At 40.5% G+C, this 27,506-nt stretch overlaps 2 protein-coding genes across 7 annotated transcripts in view; both read right to left on the bottom strand.

The window, feature by feature from the left end:
- pitpnm2 (phosphatidylinositol transfer protein, membrane-associated 2) overlaps positions 1 to 2,601 on the bottom strand; it is a 57,464-nt gene extending 54,863 nt beyond the window's left edge. For 2 of the 3 annotated variants that reach the window (XM_074617499.1, XM_074617502.1), the window contains exon 1: positions 2,261 to 2,601. The gene's annotated coding sequence lies outside the window, so the exon portion shown is untranslated. The remainder of the gene's footprint in view (positions 1 to 2,260) is intronic. The other variant, XM_074617503.1, reaches the window with a different exon arrangement.
- Positions 2,602 to 4,947: 2,346 nt separating this feature from the next.
- mphosph9 (M-phase phosphoprotein 9) lies at positions 4,948 to 27,220 on the bottom strand. 4 transcript variants are annotated; one of them, XM_074618800.1, is made up of 24 exons: positions 27,078 to 27,220; positions 24,502 to 24,773; positions 23,678 to 23,825; positions 21,685 to 21,774; positions 21,094 to 21,602; positions 19,848 to 20,016; positions 19,651 to 19,723; positions 19,184 to 19,287; positions 18,202 to 18,318; positions 17,667 to 18,121; positions 17,254 to 17,403; positions 17,031 to 17,118; positions 15,710 to 15,925; positions 15,485 to 15,532; positions 15,310 to 15,374; positions 12,585 to 12,686; positions 12,234 to 12,464; positions 11,986 to 12,152; positions 11,464 to 11,736; positions 10,877 to 10,997; positions 10,407 to 10,498; positions 9,052 to 9,251; positions 7,150 to 7,218; positions 4,948 to 5,857 (listed from the first exon to the last, which is right to left on the bottom strand). In XM_074618800.1, exons 2-24 carry the CDS (start codon positions 24,735 to 24,737, stop codon positions 5,756 to 5,758), a joined length of 3,825 nt encoding a protein of 1,274 aa, XP_074474901.1. In that variant the 5' UTR covers positions 24,738 to 24,773; positions 27,078 to 27,220; the 3' UTR covers positions 4,948 to 5,755. The 4 variants fall into 4 exon arrangements, with proteins under 4 accessions (XP_074474901.1, XP_074474899.1, XP_074474900.1 ...); XM_074618798.1 differs by having other exon boundaries at positions 11,962 to 12,152; positions 27,078 to 27,205; XM_074618799.1 differs by having other exon boundaries at positions 11,962 to 12,152; positions 19,651 to 19,720; positions 27,078 to 27,205.
- Positions 27,221 to 27,506: the final 286 nt, after the last annotated feature.

The raw sequence follows: 27,506 nt of genomic DNA, 5'->3' as shown, positions 1-27,506 counted from the left end.
GAGTTATTTTTGCTGTACTGCACAGAAACCCAGGTGCCAGCATGATTATTTAAAGCTCTGTGGCGACAGGCTGAGAAACTCTTTCCAGGTTTTAAGTGTTCTTCCTAGAAAGTTTTGGCTCCACTGCAGCATCCGTCTAAATAAGTTACCGGCTAGGCGTGGATCACACGTGCTACAGCACCTCTTTACTGTTTTCACCTTCAGGGTCTAAGAATAGATCCGGCTCGGGAGATGCCTGCATTGTTAGCAGGATGTGCAGGATACTTGGAGCAAGGACAGGTCAAGTTTTATACAGCATATATAGAAGAGTAGGCAAGTTAAAATAATCTATATGGTGCTTTACGTAAAGAGGATAAGTAAAGAGACAGAAAAGGGGATGCAAGATGACCAAAAAAAGTTATAACTTCAGGAAAATATAGCATAAAAAAGAAAGACAGTTGAAGAGGATAAAGCTCACTTTTATATCTGAAACAATTAGTCAATTAATTGATTAGTTAATCGTCAGAAAATTAATCTGAAACTACTTTTATGGTCTTTTTTTAACCAAAAATGCCATAAATTATTTGTCTATTCTTGCTTCTCAGATGTGAATTAGAGCTGCAGTATTATATTAGATATCGCAATTGTGATATGATTTGCGATATTAGAGAGAATGATCATTTTTACATCATTATTCTCATTTTCATTGAAAGACATATCAAAATGATTTTGCTGTGATTTTTGTGGGGATCTGTACCAAACAAAGATGTTTTCTTTAGTTTGTAGAATATGACGCGGAGGCCAGGACATCTCTGCAGCACCACAATATTTATTTAAAATGGTATTTTTACACACATTTCACCTTCAACAAATATTGTGATTTTAACAAATACTGCGATTTGAAAATTGCAGGAAGCCATATAGTAATTATGATAAAATTTTGATTAATTGTGCAGCCCTAATGTGACTATTTGCTGCTTTTCGTTGTCTTCTATGATTGTAAATTGAAAATATTTACATGTTGTACTGTTGATTTGACAAAACAAGCAATCTGAAGACGTCTACTTGGGTTTTGGGAAATTGAGACAAGCATTTTTCATTATTTTCTAATGTTTTCCAGACTAAACAATTAACCAAAAACAAGAAACAATAGATTCATTGTTAGTTGCAGTCGTACTTATTTGTGCACATGAAGGCATGTCCAGTGTTTGGTCCAGTTTCATGTTAACATTTATCTTAAAGCAGCAAATTTGCACTAATTATGCACAAAATCAAGTGCTGTTTGTCCTGCATGTTTTGCAGAGGAATCCAGTGTCTAAATCCAGTTGTGATTGTGAATTATTGCAGATTATATTGTGCTCACATAACACATACTCCTAAATAAGGTTGAGTTTAATGATTTTTTTATAAACTGGGGTCATATATAGTCTGAAATGTGCACTGTACTCGATGGTGGACCGGGTGCATACACAGTGCAGAGAGAGCTGGGGGTGGGACACTCACTAACAGGTTAATCCAGCTACGCACACTGAAACATAGACATTTAGTGCCCGTGCATACTGGGTATTGTGCAGTATATTGGGTGTGTTACATGCAGAGATTGTACAGGTCTTTTTTTTTTTAAATAGGAGAAAAATACACAGTGTTCCCTGAGGATTATGCAACCAGTAATGTCACATGTTGGAGGTGATAAATGAGACTCAATATCTGCACAAATATACATTATTCTCTTCAAACCACCAGAATCATATATACATATATATATATATATATATATGTATATATATATATATATATATATATATATTAAAAAAAAAAATACGTGTATATATATATATATGTATATATATATATACATATATATGTATATATATATATACATACATATATATACACACATATATATACATATATATATACATGTACATATATACATGTATATATATACATGTATATATATATAAAAAAAAAAATTTAAAAAAAATATATAAAACGTGTATATATATATATATATATGTGTATAAATATATATGTATACATATATTTATATATATATATATATATATATATATATATATATATAAATATATATATATTGATCAGCTGTTCTGGCAAAAAGGAAAGCTACAATGATGGATGCAGCTCATTCAAACACAGCCAAAAATTAATTAATATTTGTGTCAATTTGTCTAATTAATGAGAATCTGAGAGTTAATTAGAGGTAACACAGTAAACAACATCTCCATCATCATCATCATCATCATCATCATCAGAGACTCACCTGCAGCTCTGTGTGTCCAGGGTATTCAGCTGGATCTCCTCATGAAGCCTGGATGCATCATCTCTGTCGGTGTTTGTATTCTCCAGTGGAGGAAGCTGATCGGTGGACCGGGTTGTTGTGTTGTTGTGTTGTTTCCCCACACGGAGCGTTCATTCTCCGGTGTGTCTGTCCGGTTAGTCCCGCTGCTGGTGGACGGATCTCACCGCTGCATCATCCAGACCGTCCTGTCCTGTGCTCCAGCTCGGTGTTCCAGCCTCGGTGTGCTGCCGGTGGATGATAGATCCAGGTTAACAGTTACATCAGAAGACAGCACATCCTTCTGTCGGTGATGAAGACAGGAGAAAGGAGAAAGGCGCCCCCTAGCGGTGACCAGCCGCCTGCAGGCAGATAACATGGTAGTAGGAAATCACTGCTGAAAAATGACTTTAATCAGGTGGAAGAAATACTCAGATGTTTATACTTCTACTCTACTACAAGTCTTATTCTACTGCATTAATTTCTAGAAATACTTTATGCATAACATGCATTTTTATAGAATAATCTACCCACAAGTAGTTAAAATCATCTCAATCTTGACCAACTACAACACTAAAATGCTGCTTTAGTGCAAAAATAGTTCAATAATATAATCAGTGAAGAAAAGTACTCAGATGTTTATACTTCTACTCTACTACAAGTCAGAGGAAATTCTTCTTAATTTACTACATTCATTTCTAGCAATTAAGCTACTTCATGCAAAACATGCATTTTTATAGAATATTCTGCCCACAAGTTGTTAAAAAAAATCTAATTCTCTCAATCTTGTCCAACTACCACTGTAAAATGCTGCTTTAGTGCACACATAATAATAGTTCAGTGATATAATCAGTGGTAGAAGAAGTACTCAGATCTTTTACTTAAGTAAAAGTACCACTACTTCAGTGTAGAAATACTCTGTTAAAAGTAAGAGTCCTGCATTCAAAATTTGATTTTAAATATAAGTACAGAAAATTATACAGAGTATGAAAATAAATTTAAATTACCAAAAGTAAAATATTTTCAAAATATTTCCATTTTGCTACTTTATACTTTTTATTCCACTACATAGTTATTTATATTAAAGGGGACATATTATGCTCGTTTTCAGGTTCATATTTGTATTTTGTGTTTCCACTAGAACATGTTTACATGTTGCAATGATAAAAAAAAACTTTATTTTCCTCATACTGTCGGCCTGAATATACCTGTATTTACCCTCTGTCTGAAACGCTCCGTTTTAGTGCATTTCAACGGAATTGCAATGGAATTGCGTTGCTAAGCAACAGTTTGGGTCCATGTTTACTTCCTGTCAGCTGATGTCATTCACATACACTGCAACCAGGAAATAAACTGGGACACTTTTACGAATGGTATTGTTAAACTGTGAAAGGGTCTAAATATTGTATGTTTGTGACATCACAAATGGACAGAAATACTGACAGCTTGCTTCAAAAGCTCAGTTTCTGAATACGGGGCTGTGTGTATTTCTGTGTGTATATTGAGCGTTTTGATACTTTCACAGTATTTATATAGGACTTAAACCTGCTTTATAATATATATAAGACATGAAAATGTCACTTTTTACAATATGGGGCCTTTAATACAAATGATAAATAAACTGATAAATTATGATTATGGATCAAGCTACTAGGCAGTAACGTTACATAACATAATTAAAATTAACCCCACCTTTACCAGCTGCAAAACTGCATTACTAATTATAATCCAATCATTTTACACAATTTATTCTGAAATACTATTGCAAAGATCTGAATAACATTACTTCTTCATCACTGTTTTATTATTAAAGTGTTTTCAGATCAGTGATTTCTGTTTATTTTCATAAATTTAGTCCAGAATTATTTTCAATCATTATTTATATTTTTAAATTAAGCATGTAAAGGTGTGTTCAGACAGAAAGTGAAGTGAATTAACGTTACCAACTGTAGCTAGCTAGCTACCATGTATCTGACTAGTCACAAAGACAGTAATAAATTTTTTCTTATTAATTTAATTTTAATTCTCGTGAAGTTCCACATTCACAAGTGTAAATTTACAAAAAAAAGCCTAATTTCTTTGTATTTATGAAAGAAATGGAATTATATCTCTCAACAATTTCTTCCTCACAAAACAAAAAAACAATGAAAACAATGAATGTATGCAATATCTTTAATGTTTTTAAGTTATATTATTGTCACACTCTCGCGTCATCTTTTTTATTATCTACTCATTTATTTATTTTTATTGTGTTTTTTTTTATTTTATGTTGGTTTTGTTTCATTTCTGTTGTCCTTTTATGTTTGTCACAGCTCTTTGTTTATGTTTTTGCAATGCTTCTTCTATATGTAAATGTTTTTAATGTTTTCTGCTGTTACTATGGATACTGTCATTTTGAAATAAAAAAAAAAAAATTAATGCTGTCAACACATCCGGTACCGTATTTTTGTGTCATCCAGGTCATTAAATAAAATAAAATAAAATAAAATAAAAAAAAAAACTTTTTGACTTTCTAGATTTATATTTCAAGTCATCTTCATAATGTTTTTAATTTTTTTATACTACGTTTATACTTGTATTTGTGTGTCTGACATGTTTTGTCAGAATCACTGCACTGTGTTTTACTATGGGAATAATAATAAACCAGTCAGTTATAATAAAAGGAGCAATACTTCTCAAAAAAAGCTTCATTTATTGTGCAACAACAACATTATAGTTCCATTGAATCATGTCAGGTAAGAAAACTGCATGGCGAAAAGGAAGCAGTGCAAGAAATTCCATGCACAAGCATCGACCGACTGAGGAAAATGTGTGTTTGTCTACTGAAAAAGTGTGCTGGTTTGGATTTTACAAGTGGCTCTAATCCGCAGCGCCCTGTCCCGTAGCAAATATGAAACATAAAGCAAAGAAAGTGACAAGCAGTAATGGAAAGTAAACAAAGAAAAAAGGCGATTTGATTCAAGTAAACAAAATATTTCCTTCAAGTTGGATGAATTTGGCCCCAAAACAAGTACAAAAAAACAACATATGAAAGAAATAAACATGTAAAATACGTTAAAAAAAACAAAATAAATTAATTAAAAATGTCAATAAACACGTGAGCAAAAATGGCAGTGATATTTCCCAAGTGTGTCTCAATGTCTCTGCTGGAAAAGTCTTTTTGATCATTCACATAGCAGATTTTTAAAAAATCTACACCTGAATATGGCAAGTAAAACATATTCATATTAATATTTCTGTGACTAAAAAAGTAAACGACTTTACAAATCTGTGCATTTCTAAAAATATATACTCCAAAAATTGCAATATCTTTCAGACATATAAAAAAATATCCCAGAGTAATACGTATAAAAAGATGGAGGCATGGAGGCGTTAGCTGTACAGATGGACTCATGGCACAGAGAGAGACTATCAGTGTATAAAACCAAGACACTAAAGTTGTAGCATCGTCTACACTGTGATGTAAAAAGACAGACGTTGCTATATGTTGGCAGAGGAGCGGAGGACGTGGAATCTCTTCAGAGTCATGCGGATGGATCCCAGCTCACGATTCAGTCTCTCCAGACGTTTCTCTAAGGCAACCTGAGGAGGAACGGAGAGCAGAACATTAAAGGGACTGTTTGTAAGAATCAGAAATGCTTCTTAATAGTGTGGACGTGAAGTCAACGAAAGTCAGCGTCCTGTTGCTCGCGCTTGTGCTCGCTCTAAATAGACATGAAGGAGCATCGCTCAAAACAGTGAGGAGACACACGTCAGCTAAAACCACAATATCACTCTATATTTCAGCTGCTTGGCAGTAATGTTAGCTGACCAGACCAAGGTCTCTCCATGAATCAATGCTGATCCTAGTGTTGGCTTTGAGGCTGAAGCAGGAAGAGAAACGTTATCGCCTCCGACCGCAGCCGGAGAGAGACACCGGTACCCGGTCAGAGACGGTAACGTTTCTCTTCTTGCGCTGCAGGAAGAGAAACGTTACCGTCTCCGACCAGGTGCCGGTGACAACGTTTCTCTCTGCGGAGCCCCGTCACTTCACAAGACACGGGAAACCTCTGTTGGTCTGGAGGAGCTGCAGCAGTTATTTCTGCACAAACATCCACTAGATATTCTCAGAGCTAAACTAACTCTCCTGCAGTGTGGAGTGAGCGCGCGTTCACAGTGGTCCCCAATAACTTCATTTGTCTTAATTGATGTGAACTAAATGAATATGCAACAACTTGGGGATTTTTATTTTTTTTTATTCTTCTATTCATTTTTGTTCGTATTTATTTATTTATTTTTTCGTTGTGATTTATTATCACTATTTACTTTGTTTCTCTTTATTTATTTATTCATTATTATCATTATTATTTGTATTATTTTTTTCCCTATTTAGTTTTTATTCATTATTATTCCTATACTATTTTTTTATTCTTTTATTTCTATTTCTATTTATTTTATTTTATTTATTTATTATTATCATTATTATTTTTATTATTTATTTATTTTCCCTATTTATTTTTTATTCTTTTATTTCTATTTTCTAACTTTATCTCTCTTTTTTATTTTATTTTTATATATTTATTTATTATTTTTGAATTCCTTTTCTACACTTATCTTCCCTCCTAATATAAGTATAAATAAACATGTTATTTTTCCTCCTTTTACATTTATGTATTCTCTGGGCCTATGGACGAAAAATATTATTCATCCCTACTTAATGGAACAATGTACGGACATTGAGGGGACGGAATTATGACCCTGTTGTGATTGTGCTGTACGACAGTACCTGTTCAAAGGAAATAAAAAGGACAGCCGACAGTTTGCAGAGATGCATGATCAAAAGAAAAGCCCACAAACACACCTACTTCACCTCTAATCAATATGTGGTGTCTTACCTCGTCTAACCTGGTCTGTAGAGTCACTCTCCCTCCGGCTCCAGGCATCCGGCTCAAAGCTGCCTCAACCTGCCCAACACACACACACACACACACACACACAAAGAGAGGCTCATCATTTATTAACAAAAACAATTATATTGATGCAACAACTGGCACACGACCGGCTGAAACACTTTGACTGGACTCGTCAGATTAGTCAGTCTGTGTGTCTGTGTGTCTGTGTGTGTGTGTGTGTGTGTGTGTGTGTGTGTGTGTGTGTGTGTGTGTGACGGAGGGACAGAGCGAGGGGTAGAAGAGGAGTGTGTGGATTTGAACTTCCTAAAAATAGAAGTCATTTAGCAGTGGAATAAAAACAATGAAGTCCGTGTTACATAAGAGGTCAGGTGGGGATTAGAGTTGTACTGTTTAGGCCGGTGTGTCAGTCAGCGATACAACAAGGCAGCGCTTTCCACACAGGGCTGTAGAGGAGCCAGACAGGAGCCAGACAGTGGGGACAAGTAGCCAGCTAGGGGCCGTAAAAACCTAAATTTGGTTCCTCTGGCACATTCTAATGCCTCTACTCCATCATATACACTTCATTATTGCATATTTTAATGAGTTCAGGCTGTTCTCATACACCGCTCGTAGCTATACCTACGAAAAGTAATGCACTGTAATTCGTATTTAAGCTACCTAATCGTGAACCCGGAAATATAAAGAGCGACAAATGTGGGTAAAAAAACACCAGACTTTCAACCAGGAGACGGCTTCATTTCCCCGCCACTCCCGTAGTTATTTTAACCCAAACGTTGACTTATTTGTCTTGTAATTTCCGTACTTAAAGGCAGGGTTGATGATGTTCTCCAGTCTCCACTATGTGTTCTATTGGTTGAAATGGTCTTTACACCCCGACAGCGATCCATTACTGATGAGCTCTGAAAAAGAGCCGTCATCTGTAGCTGCTGTAATCCTGTAAAAACGTCTACCAATCACTGCCTCGCGGTGCGCTTGGAAAGAACCAATCAGATGCCTCCCTGCTCGTACTCTACCCTTGGCGTGCACCAGCCTGAACTCAAAGGACGTCGCCGTTGACCCTATCTTTAAGTAACGCCACTATTTTAACCCAAACCACGATCTTTTCCTAAACCTAACTAAGTAGTTTTGTTGGCTAAACCCAAGGAAGTTGTTTCCTGTCAAGTTTATTTTGAAAAGACTGTGTGCATGTAACGAGCTGAAGTTGACACGTGTTGCTGGACATTCGTAGGAGAACACACGAAAAATGAGGAGTAACTTTTGGTAAGATATCATACAAACCGTTGTACGAGGATACGTCTGTAATGTCCCATAGTCTGTAAATAGATATTAATATTTAAATCCACGCTTACTCCTGACTGATCAGAGCTTCTGCAATTAAAGAATCATTAGACCTTATTTATTTTTTTGTTTATTTATTGACTCCTTTATAAAATAAACCTTTGACAGAAATAACTCTAAAAAAACAAATCATGTGAATCTACTGAATTAACTCAACTTGTGAAACTCACTGTAGATAAAAATAGTTCATTAATACATTAAGCTCATAAAAACCTGAAGACGACTCTCAGCTCAGCGAACACACATTCATATGCAGCATGTTGGAGCAGGACTAATACAGACAGAGAGGCATGTTTCTCTATCATCATCACGCTTGCATTGTTTGGGCTAGTAGGTGTGAAATTGTACACGCATAGCGACTTGTTAATCAAAACTACTTTGTCCGGCAGCCGGTGCTAAAGGAAAGCTCTGCAGACTCTTTAAATTGAACCACAGAGTCCTCTTCAGTAAACGTCCTCTGCTGAGTTGATATAAACTGTCCTGGTTGACAGGTGGAAACAACGCCGCGTGATGTGATGAGCTGTGATCTAAAAAAAAAACACTCACCTGCAGTTTCTCCTGGGTCAGCTCGTCAAACAGTTTCTCAGCCTCAGCCAGCGAGCCGAGTCTGTCCAGGAGAAGAGGAGGCGAGTCCTCACAGGAGTCCTGCAAGACGGATACACCGCAGACTCCCTGCTCCTCCCAGCCCAGCTGGGAGATCCCCTCCGGTGGGTTCACGCTGCCGGACGGCCCTGGCTGCTGGACGTCTGAGGGAGAGGAAGACAGTCTGATGCATGAGCCACTTTGTTAGGTACACCTTCTCTTCCACCACATTTACATACATGAGGAGGGCAAAATATTAGAAACACCTCGCACCTTAACTAGCTTATATTTCTGGCATTGTGTACATTTGGTTTTTACACTTTATTCTCTATTCTAAAATGATGTGTTTGAATGTTTCTGCAAACTGGGGTCCCTAAACAGTCTTGAATTCCATAAATCGGGTATCACTGTAAAGCTGAGACTCTTGTGGATCCAATGAGTCCAACTGTGTTCCTGTGTGATGATGTTAGTCCTCATAGAAGTGAGACCATCTTTTGAAACGTGACCTCACTGTATAAAATGACCTGTGGTGACCTCTAGGATAATCACAGCCTCATGAAACTTTACAGCCACAAACTAGAGACCTAGAGCATTCAGAGGATGGATGGATCAGACTAGAGACCTAGAGCATTCAGAGGATGGATGGATCAGACTAGAGACCTAGAGCATTCAGAGGATGGATGGATCAGACTAGAGACCTAGAGCGTTCAGAGGATGGATGGATCAGACTAGAGACCTAGAGCATTCAGAGGATGGATGGATCAGACTAGAGACCTAGAGCATTCAGAGGATGGATGGATCAGACTAGAGACCTAGAGCATTCAGAGGATGGATGGATCAGACTAGAGACCTAGAGCATTCAGAGGATGGATGGATCAAACTAGAGACCTAGAGCATTCAGAGGATGGATGGATCAAACTAGAGACCTAGAGCATTCAGAGGATGGATGGATCAAACTAGAGACCTAGAGCATTCAGAGGATGGATGGATCAGACTAGAGACCTAGAGCATTCAGAGGATGGATGGATCAAACTAGAGACCTAAAGCATTCAGAGGATGGATGGATCAGACTAGAGACCTAGAGCATTCAGAGGATGGATGGATCAGACTAGAGACCTAGAGCATTCAGAGGATGGATGGCTTCCTTAGCTAGACTGACAATAAGGGTGTTTATGAGCAGTTTACACAACAGAAGTGCTCGCCATCCAATCGGCGAAAAATGCAATTCTTGCAGAAATCAGAAAGAAGAAAGATGGGTCTTTAGTAAGGAGGGGTGCAGTGGAAGAGGTTAAATATCTATTAGAGCTGGAATATATTACCATCATCTCTGTCTGCTGACGTGAACTGGAGTCTCTTCCTGGGACTGCTGCTGTGGTATGAATGACGTCTCTGGTCATCTTGTTCATCGATCCTGTAGTAGACGGATAAAAAGTCTTGTTCAAGAAGCTGCGGTTCGGTCTCTCTAACGTTGGCTCACAAAGCTGCTTATAGTTCAGTTCATGCTCAGACTGAATTTCAACACATCTGTGTGACCGGCTTTGCTTTATTTGATCAGCTGCTGAGTAAACAAAACATCTAATGTGTGAAGGGTTGCAGCAGGTTGACACCTTGTGGTAGATTTCAGCAGGCAGTGTTTTACTAAAACTGTGTTGGACATTGTGTATTAGCTCCGTGCTCAACGTACAGACATGAGAGTGGTATCGATCTTCTCATCTAACTCTCGAAAAGAAAGCAAAGAAGCGTATTCCCCGCAGGCCTTGCTACTGATGAGCTGTTGTGTGTTGCTCACCTCTTGTGCATGTGTTCCTCTCTCGGCATCAGGTGACCAAAAGCGGTGGAGTAGTTCTCGGAGGGGCAGCGTTTAGGACTGGACTTTGCAGACATGGGCATCAGTAAAGTTCCTCTCTTTGCTGGATGGAAGAGAACAGCACACCGTTAATTAAGACTTCCAACACAACGTTAATTAAAAACTACATTCTCCAGTGAGTTTTATTGAACCACAAAAGAGATTTTATTCCATCGTAAACATTGACTATGTTTACGTGCACAAAATATTCTGTTTTTTGCCCTTATTCCAAAATAGACAATATTCTTACTGAGCTGTTTACACGGCTAATGAAAATAAATATTCCCGTTAACATGCAGCCCTCTTTCATTCCTTCAACCACCTTCTTGAAAAGGTCGGCGTATCCAAAGACCTGTTGATATCCAAGTCTTTCATAATGTTTAACAGTAGGTGTGTATGCTCCATTCGGAGTATCAGAAGATACAAACGGGATATGCGGTTTACATGACCCGTATCAAATTCATAATATTACATTAAGTACATTAAAGACTTGGTGGAAAGGTGAGTGTGAGAAGCTTTAGAGGACCTACTGGGTGTCGTTGTGGGTTTGTTTCGATGTTCTGGAGGCAGTGAGGAGGATCTGTGGCCGTCTGGAGACAGACTCCTCTGAGCTCTCAGCAGAGCTGCAGCTCTTTTCGTCGCTCCTCCTCCTCCTCTTCCTCTTCCTCCTCCTCGCTCAGCTCTGGCCACGACTCCTCCAGGTTTCACCACCTCCCGGTCCGCCTGCAGCCCGACTCGCTCCTGAATCACCTCTTTGTGTCTCCGCTCCACAAACCCGACCGTGGTCCTCTGATTGCCGACCCCTGCAGAGAGAGAAAACACAAAGACGTGATGAAATCCAGTTCATAAAAACGTGCTTTACATTCACCATGATGGCCAAGTTTCACTGTGTACAATATCGTTGTATTGTGTGACCTCATTAGCTCACATGCAAATGAGAAGATGGAAGAAAGAAAATAAACACCAGTTTTAAATGTGAGCATTAATGAGGTTATTAATGAAGGTTTGTGAGTGAGTGTGAGTCATACTGTAGGTGGTGGGGCTGTTCTTACAGGGGGCCCGGCTCTCTGTGGCTCTGGTCTCCTCCAGCTCTATCAGGGCCCTCATCATGGGGGTCAGGGTACAGGATCCCTCTCTGCGACCGGCCTCCCGCTGGGTCTGCTCCTGGTGTCTGTGGTGCTGAGGCAGAGACTGTTCACACTCTGGAGGAGACGCACACCTGCAGGACAGGAGCTCAGTTAAACCCCCTAAAATCTTCATTAAGTTTGGTTGAGAAACATCCACAACGATGACAACCTACCTCCAGCTCCCTCCAGCTGAAGAGTCCACAGAGCTTCCAGTTCCTGACGACTGCTCATGTAACGGATACTGAGACTTCTTGTGGAGACTTGACTGGTTGGTTTGAGGGAACGGTGACTTTCTGCCGCCGTTCAGCTGGTCAGATAGAAGACTAGGAGACTTCCTGCGGGTGACGTCGGGCTCTACCTTTCCTCTACTGGGCGACAGCAGCAGGTCAGGATGGTGGAAGAGACTGTGGACACGTTAAGAGGAACATTCAGGCAGTCAATATTAATCAGTCAGTTATTTTGGCATCACTTGATAATAACTAGATTATATATAATACATAATACATATGCATTTCAGTGCTCACCCAGCCCCAGAAGGTTGTGTGTTATTGTGGGAGGTATAACGCGCCCTGGCCTGGTTCTCGTGCTCCAGCTGCTTCACCTGAGACTCCAGTTTGGAGATCACTCTGAGTGGGACGGACAGAGATGAAACATGGTCACAAGATTTAAAGATACAGAGGGACAGCTGACAAGAAAACATGACTAATTCAATATAGTTTCAGATTCATAGATAGACAGACAGAGAAATGGCAAAGAGACACGACAGAGAAGTATTTCTAAAATACTGACGTTACTCTTTAAGTCAATTAGCCTCACTGAAAATCTTCCTCTCTCCACACAGAAGTAATATGACCTCGAAGCTGACCTTCATCTCAACACTTTGTCTCCTGGCTCTAATTTGCGTCTCCTGTTTGAAGTTGACAGGCCTTGGTAACAATCTTTTAAACATCTCCTGCAGCTTTTTGCACTCCGCTATGTGACTCCATCAGAGCCTGAAGCTGGAAATGTTCTCGCATATCTTTACTGCACTTTCCATTTTGATGGTCTAACGTCGGCTCCGTGTTCTGACTTCTTTGACTGATAGAACGCCTGGAAGGATGCTTGTGTCACACGTTTCCAATTTATGTGTGGTTTCTGGGTCGTGTCTGAGCTTTAGAGGCGGGTTAATGTTAGACATTTTTATTAAAATGCTGTCCTAGATCAGCCTGTCTTTTTAATTTGTCTGTCTTCTAGGATTCTTTGACATCTTCCACACATTCAATACATTTTTTTAAATTTCCACTTTGCTTGAACATTGAAGTCTTTCCTAGTTTCTTACTCCCTCTTTATAAAAGGCCACTTACAGGTCTCTGGACCCATCCGCCTTTTCTTTTTTCCCTCCAAAACAACCAAAAACAGACAGGTGACGAATACACAGAGATGCAAAAAAAAAAAAAAAAAAGCTACCACAGAGATGCAAAACAACCACAAAGACGTGAAAAGAGATGCAAAACAACCAAAACAAGACACAAAGCAACTAGAAAGAGACGCAAAAAGACAACAAAGAGATGCAAAACTACCAAAGAGATTCACAACAACCAAAACAAGACCCAAAGCAATGCAAAAAGACAACAAAGAGATGCAAAACAACCAAAAAAAGACGCAAAACATCTACATAGAAATGCAAAACAACCAAAAAGAGATGCAAAACTACCGAAAAGAGATGCAAAACGTCTACATAGAAATGCAAAACTACCAAAAAGAGATGCAAAACTACCAAAAAGAGATGCAAAACGTCTACATAGAAATGCAAAACTACCAAAAAGAGATGCAAAACTACCAAAAAGAGATGCAAAATGTCTACATAGAAATGCAAAACTACCAAAAAGAGATGCAAAACTACCAAAAAGAGATGCAAAACGTCTACATAGAAATGCAAAACTACCAAAAAGAGATGCAAAACTACCAAAAAGAGATGCAAAATGTCTACATAGAAATGCAAAACTACCAAAAAGAGATGCAAAACTACCAAAAAGAGATGCAAAACGTCTACATAGAAATGCAAAACTACCAAAAAGAGATGCAAAAGACGACTTCATAGAGATGCAAAACAACCACATAGAGATGCACACCGATGTGCCCAAGGGCCCATCGTCTCATAATCCGTCCATGTATGCAGTAATATGGCACAAAATGTATCGACAACACTTCTTATAATCAAAGTTTAAGTCATTTGTCAATAAACTAGAATCATTCGATTGTTTTTTACAGTATAGCATAGCAACGGTGTTTTTTTATACCTTTCATAACTTGATATTTACCAGAATATCAAGATCATTTTTTCGCTTTGCTTGAAGATTGTAGTCTTATCTAGTTTCTTACTCCCTCCCTCTATATATATATATATATATATATATATATATATATATAAATATATATACATAAGGTCACTTACAGGTCTCTGGACCTCTCCATCTATTTTTTCTTGGCTTTCCCTCCCGGTACTGTGTTTCAGTGTTAAATCCCTCCTATGACACACATATCGATGTTCTGCGAGCTGTAGTTTGCTATCTCTCTCCGTGAATCCGCTGCATCGACTTGACACACTTCATTAAAGCAGAGTTCATGGCGCTGCCTCTGTCGGTGCCAATTTGCAGGCAGAGCTGAAACTGCAATGGAAAGTTGCTGCGTCGTATCGGCCAGTGAATGCTGGGATCTATTTTTTTCCGACAGCACAGAGACCATCATTAGGCTCTATTGATTAATCCTCTCCATCTCCATCTCCATCTCCCTGCTGTCTACCAACCAACGCTACAGCTCTTATGACACTGTGATAGGCCTGAAACTACAGCTGTAATGTCACCACATCACCACTAGATCTGCTCAAGAGAAGGTACAGTATGGATTTGAATTCTGTCTATAAAAGTAGAATTAATAATACTACACAGAGATGCAGAACAACAAAAAACAAGACACAAAATGACTATAAACAGGTGCAAAAAGACAACAAAGAGATGCAAAACAACCAAAACAAGACATAAAATGACTATAAAAAGGTGCAAAAAGACAACAAAGATGCAAAACAAGACACAACATGACTATAAACAGGCGCAAAAAGACAACAAAGAGATGCAAAACAGCCAAAACAAAACACGAAAGGACTATAAACAGGCACAAAACAGCCAAAAAGAGACACAAAACTACCATAGAGATGCGAAACAACCAAAAAGACATGCAAAACAACTACATAGAGACAATCAACCCACTCACCTCTTCAGGTCTGATATCTGATCGGTGGCGTCGACCAGCTTGTTCTCTGTTGACACCACGTTGTTCTGTAGATACACAAGAATGAATGAAGACATGACGTTAAGAAAACAGATTGTGTTTGTCACTGCTGAGATGATCTGATAGAGACATTTGCAGTTCCAGAACAGATCGTTACCTTCAGTCCGTTGTGCTCCTTCACCAGAGAGTCGTATTCTCCGAGCAACTGAGGAAACAAAACAACCGAGACATGAAGAACATCAGTGTTGACACACAGAGAGTTGTGTAAAATGGAGTAAGGATGCACCGATCGACTTCTTCTCTCCTGATATGATTCCTAAGCTCGGAGTAAAAAGGGTGAACTTTAGAGGTTAGAGATAATATTCTCATCATATTCACTCACATTCTGCAGCATCTTGTACTCTCTCTCCCTCTTCGCCTCCCTCTCGTCGGCCTCCCTGCCGGCTCTCTGCAGCGACTCCTCCAGCTGCCGTACGTGGCTCTTCAAACGAGCTGCCGCGGCGTCCTTCTCTTTGCCCGAGCGTTTGCTTTCCTCTAGTCGCTGCTGCAGGGATTTCACAGCAGCTCCAGCTACGGCGTACCGGTCCGGCCATTCTGCCTAAAAACGGAGAGTCACATCGACATTAAGGACTGGAGGGAAACAGGCAGTTCCAGGACACATTCGCGTACACACTGCTAAAAGAAAGTGGCCATATGCGGCTCAGACTTTCAGAGTTATGAATTAGTTTCCTACTGGATTAATTACAGGGCGTTAGCAGATATCAGAGAGTTGTGTTTAATGATTTAAAGACCCATTTTCAAGATCAAATACAAAGAATTGTATGGTATTAGGGTCGTTGTAGGTAAAAAATAATACTACAGAGCCGGGGGAGGAGGGTAATATTCAGAGAAAAAACATTGAAATACTCTGATATTAAAGTGGTAAATTTACGTGATGAGGTTGATCCAGCTTTGCAAAGTGAAGCGATTTGGTTCCTGAGTTTTTTTTCTTGTTAATTTGCGACTTTAATCTCAGAAGATTTCTGAGTTTATTCTCCCAAATGTATGACTTTATAATATCAGAGAATATTCAAGATTTTTTTTATTGTAAATTTACCACTTTAATCTAAGAGAATATCCAGGTTCTTTCTTGTAAATTTATGACTTTAATCCTGGAATTTTTTTGTTTTTTCCTCCGAATATTACCCCCCTCCTCCGGGACGGCTGTCGCCGGCGTGGAGGCATAAAAACATAATTTTTCAGAGTTTTTTTCTCATAAATTAGAACTTTAATCTTGGATAGTTTTTTCTTGGAATATTACCCCCTCCTACAATGGTCCTAATGCAAGGTTTCCTTCGACAGGTGTCATACGTAAAATGCAGGATATGTTTAACGGGGCCGGAGCGAGGCCACAACATGAGAGTAGGGCAAACTTAAAATATCCTCTAAATCCAAACTTTCTGAGCACTTTAAAGCTCAACAATGACAAGCTGAAAGTCTGGTATCAGAAAAAATGTCCATGTTGAAATTAAGAAATTCTAACTGGACGTTTCAGACCTTTATGAATTAAATTTAGCTTGTAAAAGCCTGCTTTTACAAAAAACATTCATCCCTACATAGACATACTGTACGCACAAATATAACAGATGATGTTTGCATATTAAAACAAACCACTTATTATTATGACAAATCATTTTTAAAAAGAAGAATTTGAGAACTTATACCAGTTTTTTCTCCAGCAAGCAGTTTGTTGCCTCGAGTTCTTGAATGCGACCGGTGGCCTCAGCCAGAGCTTTCTCCAGGTGCTTACACCTGTGGATGAACAGAAATCACAATAATACAGAGAACTAAATAAAAGCCTACACAAGTACGTTATATGTAACAGGTGAAAATAGATAAGTGAGAGCAGTTTCTCAGTGCTGTTTACAAAATGAATAAGTGAAGTACCTCTCTGTGAGGGCCTGGTTGCTCCTCTCCAAGTCCCGCGGCAGATCTCTGAGTTTCAGTTTGTCTCTCAGGATCTGGATCTCAGACTCGTAATATGCTTTCAGATCAGCCACATGTCGAGAGTGCTTCTCTCTCAGGTTCTGTCTCAGTCTGAGGAGGAAAAAAGGAAAAGAAGAAGATGAATGAAGCTGTTGAGTGGATGACTTCAACACAGTGTAATTAAAATGCCAGCCACTTCTTTTAATGAAAAACAACATTTCTAAAGCCCTGCATGGTCAGGCTCCTGCTTCCATCTGTGATCTTCTGCTGTGTTTAACTGTAAGCAACTTTATAAATGAAAAGTGCTGAATAAATAAATTTATTTTACATCAAGCATGAGCATAAAAACTGTAACCTGTATGTGTCACACTCACAGAGAAAGGACGACAGGATCCTCTAGTGATGAAGCTCTCTCCATGTGTGGACTGACCGCAGGCCGCAGAGTAGCACCAGAGGCTGAGCAAGGTTTCAGGGTGCTGGTGTGGGTGCGACTGGCCTCCTCCTCGCTGGCTAAGGGGGCGCTGGCTCTGCGTTGCTGGCTGGTTGTGTGGGAGCAGGGCTGAGTCTGATCCAGGACGGCCTGGGATGCGTTTCCCCACGAGCTCTGCACCTTACAAGGGGAAGGTCCGGCAGCTGAGACGCTGGAGGTGTCAGAGATGTAGTCTGTATCTCCTGGGTTGGGACTGCACTCCACCATGCTGTCGGGGGTCACAGGCGTCCCTACTCGGGGCTGAGTGGCGAACGAAGGGCTGCTGAAGTGAGAGGGCGACGTGAAGCCAGAGGTACGATCTGACTGCCGCTGGTTAGCTGCTGGGTCCAAGGTCAACACCTGAAGCAACAAAGCTAGTAGAGTTAGAGGCTCTCAGCCAAGGACTGAACTGATCTCTGATGAGCCGCGGTGTGACGTACCTGTGGTGACGAAGGACTGGATGTAACGGAGCCTTCCCAGTCCGAACGTTTACAATCTGATCTTTGCTTGTTCTGATAGATCTCTCTGAGAGACAGACGAGGCTCCTGAGACGGAGTCTACAAGAGACGGAGATCAGACATTTAGGAGGAGAGGTTCAACTCCTCAAACACTGAGGTGTACAGGTAGGCGATCGTGTCTTACGGCGCTTTCACAAGCCAACATTTAGACTGTTTTGATCTAACTCTGGTGCGGTTCGTTTGGGCAGTTATGAGCGCAGTAATCGTACTCTGGTGCGGACCAAAACAACTTGTGAGATGGGGTCTCGGACCGTTTCCAAGCGAACCAAAACGCAGGCTGCCAGTGCGGGCATTTGTTGAGATGGAGACAGGTAAACGACATGTTAACATGAGTATGAGAGGACAGACCTGGACTTCTGCAGAACTTAGTCTGATGTTTCCTTTGTGGCGATCGCCCAAATAAGAAATATTATAGCATATATATATATACATGTTTTTGTTCTCACTCACCTCCACACACCCACCAGACCTGTCAGCCTGATGGCTCTAATTTACCAGCTTTCGGAGAGTCTAGCCCCGTCACACTCCTTTACGATGAGGCCATGGATGTATAAAGAGAACTGGATACAGCGTTGGAGGCTCCCGTTCGCTCCTATGAGAGCTGCTCAGTGGCGCATGAAGCCAAAATGGCTCGACTGCCGGGTGATAAAGCACCCGGATCATCCGGCGATCTTCATACCCGCCCCTCAGCAAATTATTTTTATTTGGTCCGCTTTAATTTGTGCACTGTGAAACTGAACCACAATAAATAGAAAACACACTGAAAGTATTAATTTCAGTCTGATTGGGATTAACCGAACAGACTATGGCTTGTGAAAACGCCTTTACAGATCTTTTTTTACTTGTAACACGTTGTAAATCAGACCAGTTAGAGGTGCAACGGTGAACTGTGGTCGTTACTCACAAGACTCAAGGACGCCTCTTGCAGAAGGAGGTAAGCGCCGCTGTCAAAGCTGTCCGGTAGCGGGTGATACAGTTCATTCTCATTCAGACGCCAGTAAGTGAGGCCTAAGACACAGAGAAGGAAGTAATGTGATTTAACCTACTTTAAAAAAGTATTACAACATCATATGTAAGCAAATGTAAATGTATGTTAACTCCTGCAATAAAGTATATATAAAAAACTGTTCATAAAAGGAAACATATATATTTGTGAAATGTTTTCAGGGAATTGATATTATGTCTCATAATAAAGCCCTGAGTGGTGCAACAGTGCCGTCTTACTGTCACTGGCGGTAATTACAAGACGTCTTTCATAAAAACATGTATTCTCCTGTAATGTTTATTCTATCACAGTCACATTGTCAGTGATTTCTTCACGCCGTCGTAGCCTCGCTGCTCTGTGTTTAGTCTGAGTCAGTGAATTGTTACCTGATGCCTCAGACATCAGGCTGTCACTCCTCCTCAGGGGGAACGAGCTGGACGACGGCCTGGCCGCTTGCTGCTGAAACACAGTACAGAGTGGATTAGACTCAGCAGAGGGAATGTAATCAGGACATCTATATCAAAAACAGAAACACTACAGATGCAGGGCAGTGTGTTTTTTATCTGTTACAACTGAGTAGTACCTGGTCCTGGAGGTCTGAGCCCTCCGGGGGGATTAGTTTGTGGGGTTCTCTGAGGCTGCGTGGCTGCTCCTGGTAGGACTCGGAGATTTGGCATGAAGCTGATCCTGCTTTGCTCTTCTTGGGCCTGAGTTTCTGCCTCTGGGCCCAGGAGGTCAAAAGCTGGCTGGTGCTGCCAACAGAACAGGTCAGGGGAAGGACAGGGAGTTATTGTCTTCACGCCCAGGACTTAATCTTACTAAAGCCACTTCCCCACTGGACAAAAACCCACTAACATCTGGCTTTTGTCTTTATAATCTGCATTCATTCCAGGGACAAATGACTCTGCAGTAGTCACGGGTATTTATCGATATCGACCGTTATTCGCCTTGTTCTCTGCCATCGGGCTATCGGCAAATAAGATGACTGTTGCCGTTGTCAGCGGCCGATGTTTATCTGTTGTGTTGCATCAATTTTGTGCTGTCTAAATGTTGTGTTGGTTATTTGCGGTCGGTCTCTGACAACAGTAACCAGCTGCCGATTCAGAGAAGAAGCCGCTGGTTGGACACGACTCTGACGTGTGGTTTGTTTACAGATAAAAGTGAAAGAAGAAGTCGGCCGGGTTGGAGTATGACAGAGAAAGATCCACGACAAGAAAGTTATGTTCAACGAAAACTTAAACAGTAAAACACTGGATTACAAGATTTATTAAAAACAATCACTGCGGTCTGGACGGGAACAAACATTTAATTTCCCCTTTTATTTATTTATTTATTTAAATTAACTTTTAAATTTATGTATTTATTTAGGCATTTATTTTAGATTTATTTTTACATGTATTAATTCATTATTAAAATGTATGTATTTATTTATTTCTGCATGATTTTCCCTTTGCATTTCCCCCCCTATTTATTTCTCCAAACTTATTTATTTTGGTATTCTTTTTCTTTATATATATTATTTATTTAAACACAACCTGTACCTGGATAACCAATTGAAAAATAACAAATTAATTTAACGTCCATATATACAGATCTGGAACAACAGTACTGGGAATTGTCCAGCCATTCTTTGCTAAAATGAGATACAAAAACATTTTATAACTCACATTATTGCCTTCGACAGGCAAGAAAACAATATTTAAGACCTTTGAACATTAAATTTAAGACTTTATTAACACCATGAAGGCCTTTTTTGGGGGGGGGGGGACTGAAATCAATAGTTTTTAAGACTCTTCAGGACCGTCATAAGGAGTTGTAGTCAGACTTACCCAGAGGTTCTCTGCTGGTAGACTGAGTGGTTGGGTTCATCCACTCCGAGAGTCCTCACATGAGAAAACTCCTGCTGGCAGCCAATCCCAGTCATCTCTGTGTCTTCCTGGAAGTTCGGGGACCAATGATGCTTCTCCCTCCGTTGAACACCATCCTCATCTTCCCCCGGAGACCCGGCAGGTTCCAGACCTGTGTCCCAGGCAGACAGAGTCCCGTACCCGCTGCTGAGCACCGTGGTCGCCCGCTCCTCCCCCTGGTTGGCGGTCTCTGGTCTCCGGAGAGGAGGTGAAGGGGAGCTGAAGGGGATATGGGCAGGAGCTGCCAGGCTGTCATTGTCACTGGCTATATTTTTGGGGACTGTGCAGTCACTGGAGAGGAGGGGGAAAATATAGTTCTTTGTGTTTGTGGTAGTTTTGGTCAGCGAGGTTGGAGAGAACTCTGTGTGCGGATGGACGTTGGACTGGCGGTTCTGGAGCTGAACCAGAGCCTTAATTTCATCCTGAATCAACTGGAAAAAAGACACATCATTGTTTCACTGGATAAACAAATATTTTGTCGTCATGATAAGACCTGACTGAATGCAGACTCACCTGTATTTGGCACTGGTATTGTCCTTGCTGAGCGAGTATTTGCTCTTGGTATTGCTTCTCGACCAGCTGAAACAGATGCAACCATCGGCTCTGTTGCAGAAAAAAACACTATCATTACTCACAGCGAGACGTTAACCTACGGTAAAACAGCTGGGGCAGAGCCAAGGTCAATTTTAATATCTGTCAATATACACTGACATTCCTTATTTGCCTTCAACCTGTCTTTTCATCTTTATACTGCAGAGGCAGAGTGGAAACACAACGTCTGGGGATCCTAAACTAAACTATGAATGAACTACCATAAAGCTCACCTAATGAGCCAGTTTGTTTTGGGGCTGCCCCCTCAGCAGTCGACTAATGCTCAGTTCACACAACACAACTTTAGCGCTGATTTTCTGCTCCCCGACGAAAGCCCCAGATCAGAGGCAAATCGGCATTGACTCGCCGCTTGCACATCGGGCGCTGTGTGTGAACTGCTCAAAGACGCAAGCCGAGAGACTCATCCCAGATATCTAGCATGCTAAATATCTGGACCTGTCAGGGACTCCGGCCACGAGCTACAGCCAATGAGAGCGCGAGACACGGGTTGAGGGTAAATCTGGGGGAGGAGGGGTCGCCTGTAACAACAGGAACTTCCTATATGTGCTGCATTTGCAACACGGAGCAAATTTGTTGTTTCACCAAGAGGAATAAACAGTCACTGGAAACCAGTGTAAACAGGCTATTTTGTGAACATGTGCCAACAACAACATCAGCAATGCGTCTCGCGTATGGTATCACATCATTTACCATGTATTTCTCGCGTGTGTTTTCGTGACAAAACGTAGTTTGGAGACCTCATCAGGGATTCCTCCTGGTGAAAGATCTTGTTGTGTGTCTCCACAACCATCTGGCGACCCCCAGAAATTATCTTGTGACTCCTTTGGGGGTCCCGACCCTCAGGTTAAGAACCACTGTTCAAGAGGTTTGAGTTACTTGTCGGTTTTATTCAGACTTTAGAATACAAGGGTGCATTAACAAATGTAATAATTCTGACTTTCATTTAGTCACTCTGCAGCGATACTTTCACTGTCACATGCTCAGTGTGAAGTTCATCATCTGTCCATATCCACGAGGGTCTGCCTGGACCATCTGTGTGTGTAGCCCAACATGTGTGAACATGTACGCAGACGCAATGCAGAACTATGTGCATGACCTACATCCTCCATGTTATACACATGGCAGAGCAATCAGATTTCTCCAGGAGAGATCTAGCTGATGAATCTCTAATCCTCTCTCTGATAACGGTAACCACTTTTCTCCTTTACAGGGCTTTTGAGAAGTCTGCATAACCAGTAACCGGATTACTTAAGCACATGTAAACACAAAATGAGGTGATCTGCATTAAGGAAAAACTAACCCTTTAACTGAATTAGCTTGCATACCGCTCGTGTGCACATCTGCATCTGTGTATTTGTGAAGGGAAGCAGCTGAGCACCACTGTGGTTGTGATACAAACTCCCATCAGAGAGAGAGAAGTGATATACAGAGGAGCAATAACTCTCTAGTGGTGTGGCCATACAATAATTTACCAAAGACATTTTAATGATCAGAGAAAAGTGTGTTTCTGCCCAGGTACGTAAAATAAAAGGCCTCGAGCCTGATGAACCATGCAGTAAAGTGTCTTTGTGTTGTAGCACATCACAGTTGTCTGTTCCCTACAAATCACAACCAGTGTCTGAAAAGATCAGCTGCAGTGTGCTGCTGTGTGTGCGTGCGTGCGTGTGTGCGTGCATGTTGTGTGTTTGTGTGTTACTGTCAGGTGTGATCCACACAAAAAATAAAAGTGACAGCTCAGAAACGAGGCTGTCAGCTGCCGAATGCAGCGCACAAGAACAACTGCCACAGCAGCTAACGCCAACTTCACTTTCAACATCATCAGCGTGCATTCACGCTTTCACTTCCACATTCTACAACAACTATCGCCTTTCAGACTCTGTGGTTATTTTCTCACCTCACAATCCTTCCACATCTCGGGGTCGGTCTCTCCGCTGCTCTGGATCTCCTGCACCAAAGCCCTAAGGGTCTCCAGGGAGCTCGGGTTGATGAATGGGAGGCTCTTCCCTTGTTCAAATGCTTCATCTGTGCTCAAACAAAGACTCCTGCAATACAATCAGATACTAGTAACTCACATACTGTACATGAGGATTGTAATATATGTACAAGATGCAGATAATATACATCCAACCAGGATTAAATATCAGATTAGGACATAGCTGCACATACATTTGCATAAAGCATCATATATGCTCACTCCCATGTTGATAAGAATATTAAATACTTGACAAATCTCCCTTTAAGGTACATTTTGAACAGATAAAAAATGTGCCATAAATTTGCGATTAATCTACATATATTCTACACCTAATCTAGACCTGATACTCTACAGCATACCAGTATCTCCCATGATTCTTTGGATTTGACTTCTGACTTTCATTTGAATGCAAAATGTTCTCCTAAATAGAAATGTTTTAAATTTGAATATATTTCTCTAGGGCTGTCCTCGACCAAAGAAAGTCAACAAACACTCATACGATTTTGACGACTGGAGTTTCTCCACAAAGAATCACACAAAAGCACCACTTTAAATCTTGTTTAAAGAGATGTGCTCATAAGTTTCTTATGTTTCTCTATTTTTAGAATTTAATTTATCACAATTTATATATGGAAGAACATATAAGAACCCCTTCTAATAAAAGATGGGTCTACTGGTGGTCACTATGTAATATTTTGTCTTTTTATTTTCCATAAACAGTAGCGTGTTTACAGTTACTGCACCTGATCTTGTTGCATGCTGGTGTGATGTCCATGGGCCGGCTCTCCACAGTGCCTCCTGTTGTCTGGGAGGTCGTGTGTCTGTCCTCTGAGACAGCCAGCCCCGAGGCTGACGTCCCCTCAGAGGACACCAAAGAGGTCTCGCTCTCCTTACCCCCATCCCCGTCGGCACTGGCATGGCAATGGCTCAAAGCCCCCGAGCTGGACACATCCTCAGAGATACTGTCATCTGTGGACATGTTTATGGGCCCATGCAGAGGGGGTCAATCTGACAGCTAGGAACCAAGAGAGGGGGAAACAAGAGAGGGGGAAACAAGAGGCAGTTAATCATCTGTATGCCTCACTGTGTGGAAGTGACTGGGATCATTATGTTATGTGTAAGGCAACATCAGGCTTGACTTAAACATTGTTTACCTAACAAATAAATACATAGATAGACACTGATTTGTTATTAATTATTAAAATAATAAATCGTACACCAGCAACTTGGCAAAAAAATCTTCAAAATTAACAGGAATTACAATTCAGCACATCACCCCCACCCTCATCCACCTCCACTGGCTCCCGGTCAAGTCCCGCATCACCTACAAAATCCTCCTCCTCACCTACAAATCCCTCAACGCCCTGGCTCCTCAGTACCTATCTGACCTCCTCCACCCTTACACACAGCCCCGGAACCTTAGATCCTCAGGCACGGGTCAGCTCTCCATCCCTCACACAAGAATGAGAACTTTTGGGGACAGAGCCTTCAGTGTGACAGCCCCCACACTTTGGAACTCTCTCCCCATAGAGCTCCGCAACGCACCATCTCTGGACACCTTCAAAAGACTCCTCAAAACCCACCTCTTCACCAAGGCCTATGGCCTCTAGCTACTGTTACATTTGTTGTATTTATTTATGTCTTTGTTAAGCGTCCTTGGGGTTCATGAAAGGCGCTATATAAATCCAAGATATTATTATTATTATTATTATAGGTGTAAACCTTTTTAATGCAGCAACAAATTGGTCAAAACTTAAACAGGAATTAAAATTACAGTATTTAATGTATATAGTGTACAAACATAAAATTAAATCGGTGCATCCCTAGCTGCACTATGTTCATACTGTATATATACCTTATCATATTAATACATTAATACAGTTAATACTGTATACATCTACTGTATTCATACCCCTTACTGTTTATTATACATTCTGTATTTTTTATTCTGTATTATATTATGTAAATTACTCTGCACTTTACTGCTTTTTGCACTTCTGGTTAGATGCTAAACTGCATTTCTTTGTGTCAGTACTTGTACTCTGTGCAAAAACAAAAAAGTTTAATCTAATCTAATCTGTCACAATTATAGAAAGAAAACATTGTTTATTACACAGCTATTAAAGCTGATAATATGCACTCAATCCATTTCATATTTCTAACTTTACATCTGCTGTCAACATGCAAGAGTTAACAAAAACATAGACACAAATTTGTATAAGCTTATGTGTAAATGTGTTGCATTAGCATCTAAGATCCATCTCTCTCCATCTGTCATGCCCTGCCTGTGTTTCCTCCTCCTGTGAGACAGCTTGTTGTCTGAACTCATGTCTGAACATGGCCATATTTGATTGCTAATAGCTATCTTTAATTAACCCACCACCACCACCACCACAGACAGACATCAACACAATCAACAAGGCGCAGACAAGACAGCTATAATTAGTCATGCAGAGGTTTGACCAGTACCAGCTACCATTAGCTTCTTTAGCTACTATTACTATTACACAGCTATTACAGCTGATAATATGCACTCAATGCATGCCATATTTATCTAACTTTACATCTGCTATCAACATGCAAGAGTTAAACAACACAAATATTCTAATGTGTAAAAGTAAATGTGTTGCATTAGCATCTAGGATCCATCTCCCTCCACCTGTCATGCCCTGCCTGTGTTTCCTCCTCCTGTGTGACAGCTTGTTTTCTGAACTAAAAAACCCATCTGTTTATTACACTGCTATTAAAGCTGATAATAAGCATGCCATATTTCTAACTTTACATCTGCCTGCAACATGCAAGAGTTAAACAAAAAAACATAAACACTTTATATATTCCAGCTAATGTGTAAATGTAAATGTGTTGCATTAGCATCTAGGATCCATCTCTCTCAATCTGTCATGCCCCCTGTGTTTCCTCCTCCTGTGTGACAGCTTGTTGTCTGAACTCCTGTCTGAACATGGCCATGTTTGATTAACCCACCACAGACAGCCATCAACACAATCAACAAGGTGCAGACAGACAGCTATAATTAGCCATGCAGGGGTTTTGACCAGTACCAGCTACATTATCTTCTTTATCTGAGGTGTCAGACAGTCAGTGCAGAGCAGCCTGCTGAAGTTACCTGTCAGTTAGAGCTAGCTACACATGCTAACTAGCTCTAACTAACAAGCTATTGGTTAGCCAGCAGGCTAAGTTGAGCTAAGTTGGTTTATTACAGGTTAGTAATCACAGCTGGACAGCAAGACAGACATTATAACACACTATAACTGTTCTATAGAAGATACTAATGACGCAGATATATAAATATAGTAGTTACCCGTTGACTTGTATCATCGTTTCCTCCATATCTCTGATGTCTCTCTGAGTGAGTAGCTGCTGGATGCTAGCTGCTAGCTGCTAGCTGGTTGGCTACTGCACTGCAGTGATCTCAGACTGCTGTAACAGTCACTGAGCTGCGTTCCTATTGGTCGAGCCGTAATCAAAAATACAGCGCTGTGATTGGTCGACACTTTCACTCTGTGTTCCTATTGGCTGTTTGGAGGAAAAGGGGCGTGCACATTGGTTGTGTCTAGAAGGAAGCCCGCAAACTGCAAAAACTTGCAAAAATTCTCGCGAGACTTGCAGCCCGATGATCTATTCTAACCTTTACTTTTCGTAGGTTCATGCCTAACTTAACTATTTTAGGTTAATGCTTAACTTTAACCATTCGGGGGTCAATGCCTAGCCTTAAGTATTCGAGATTAAT

The sequence above is a fragment of the Sebastes fasciatus genome, chromosome 19 (genome assembly GCF_043250625.1).
Source record: "Sebastes fasciatus isolate fSebFas1 chromosome 19, fSebFas1.pri, whole genome shotgun sequence".
NCBI lineage: Eukaryota > Metazoa > Chordata > Actinopteri > Perciformes > Sebastidae > Sebastes > Sebastes fasciatus.
Note: the sequence above shows the minus strand (reverse complement) of the source record. Positions and strands in the feature narration are given on the sequence as shown.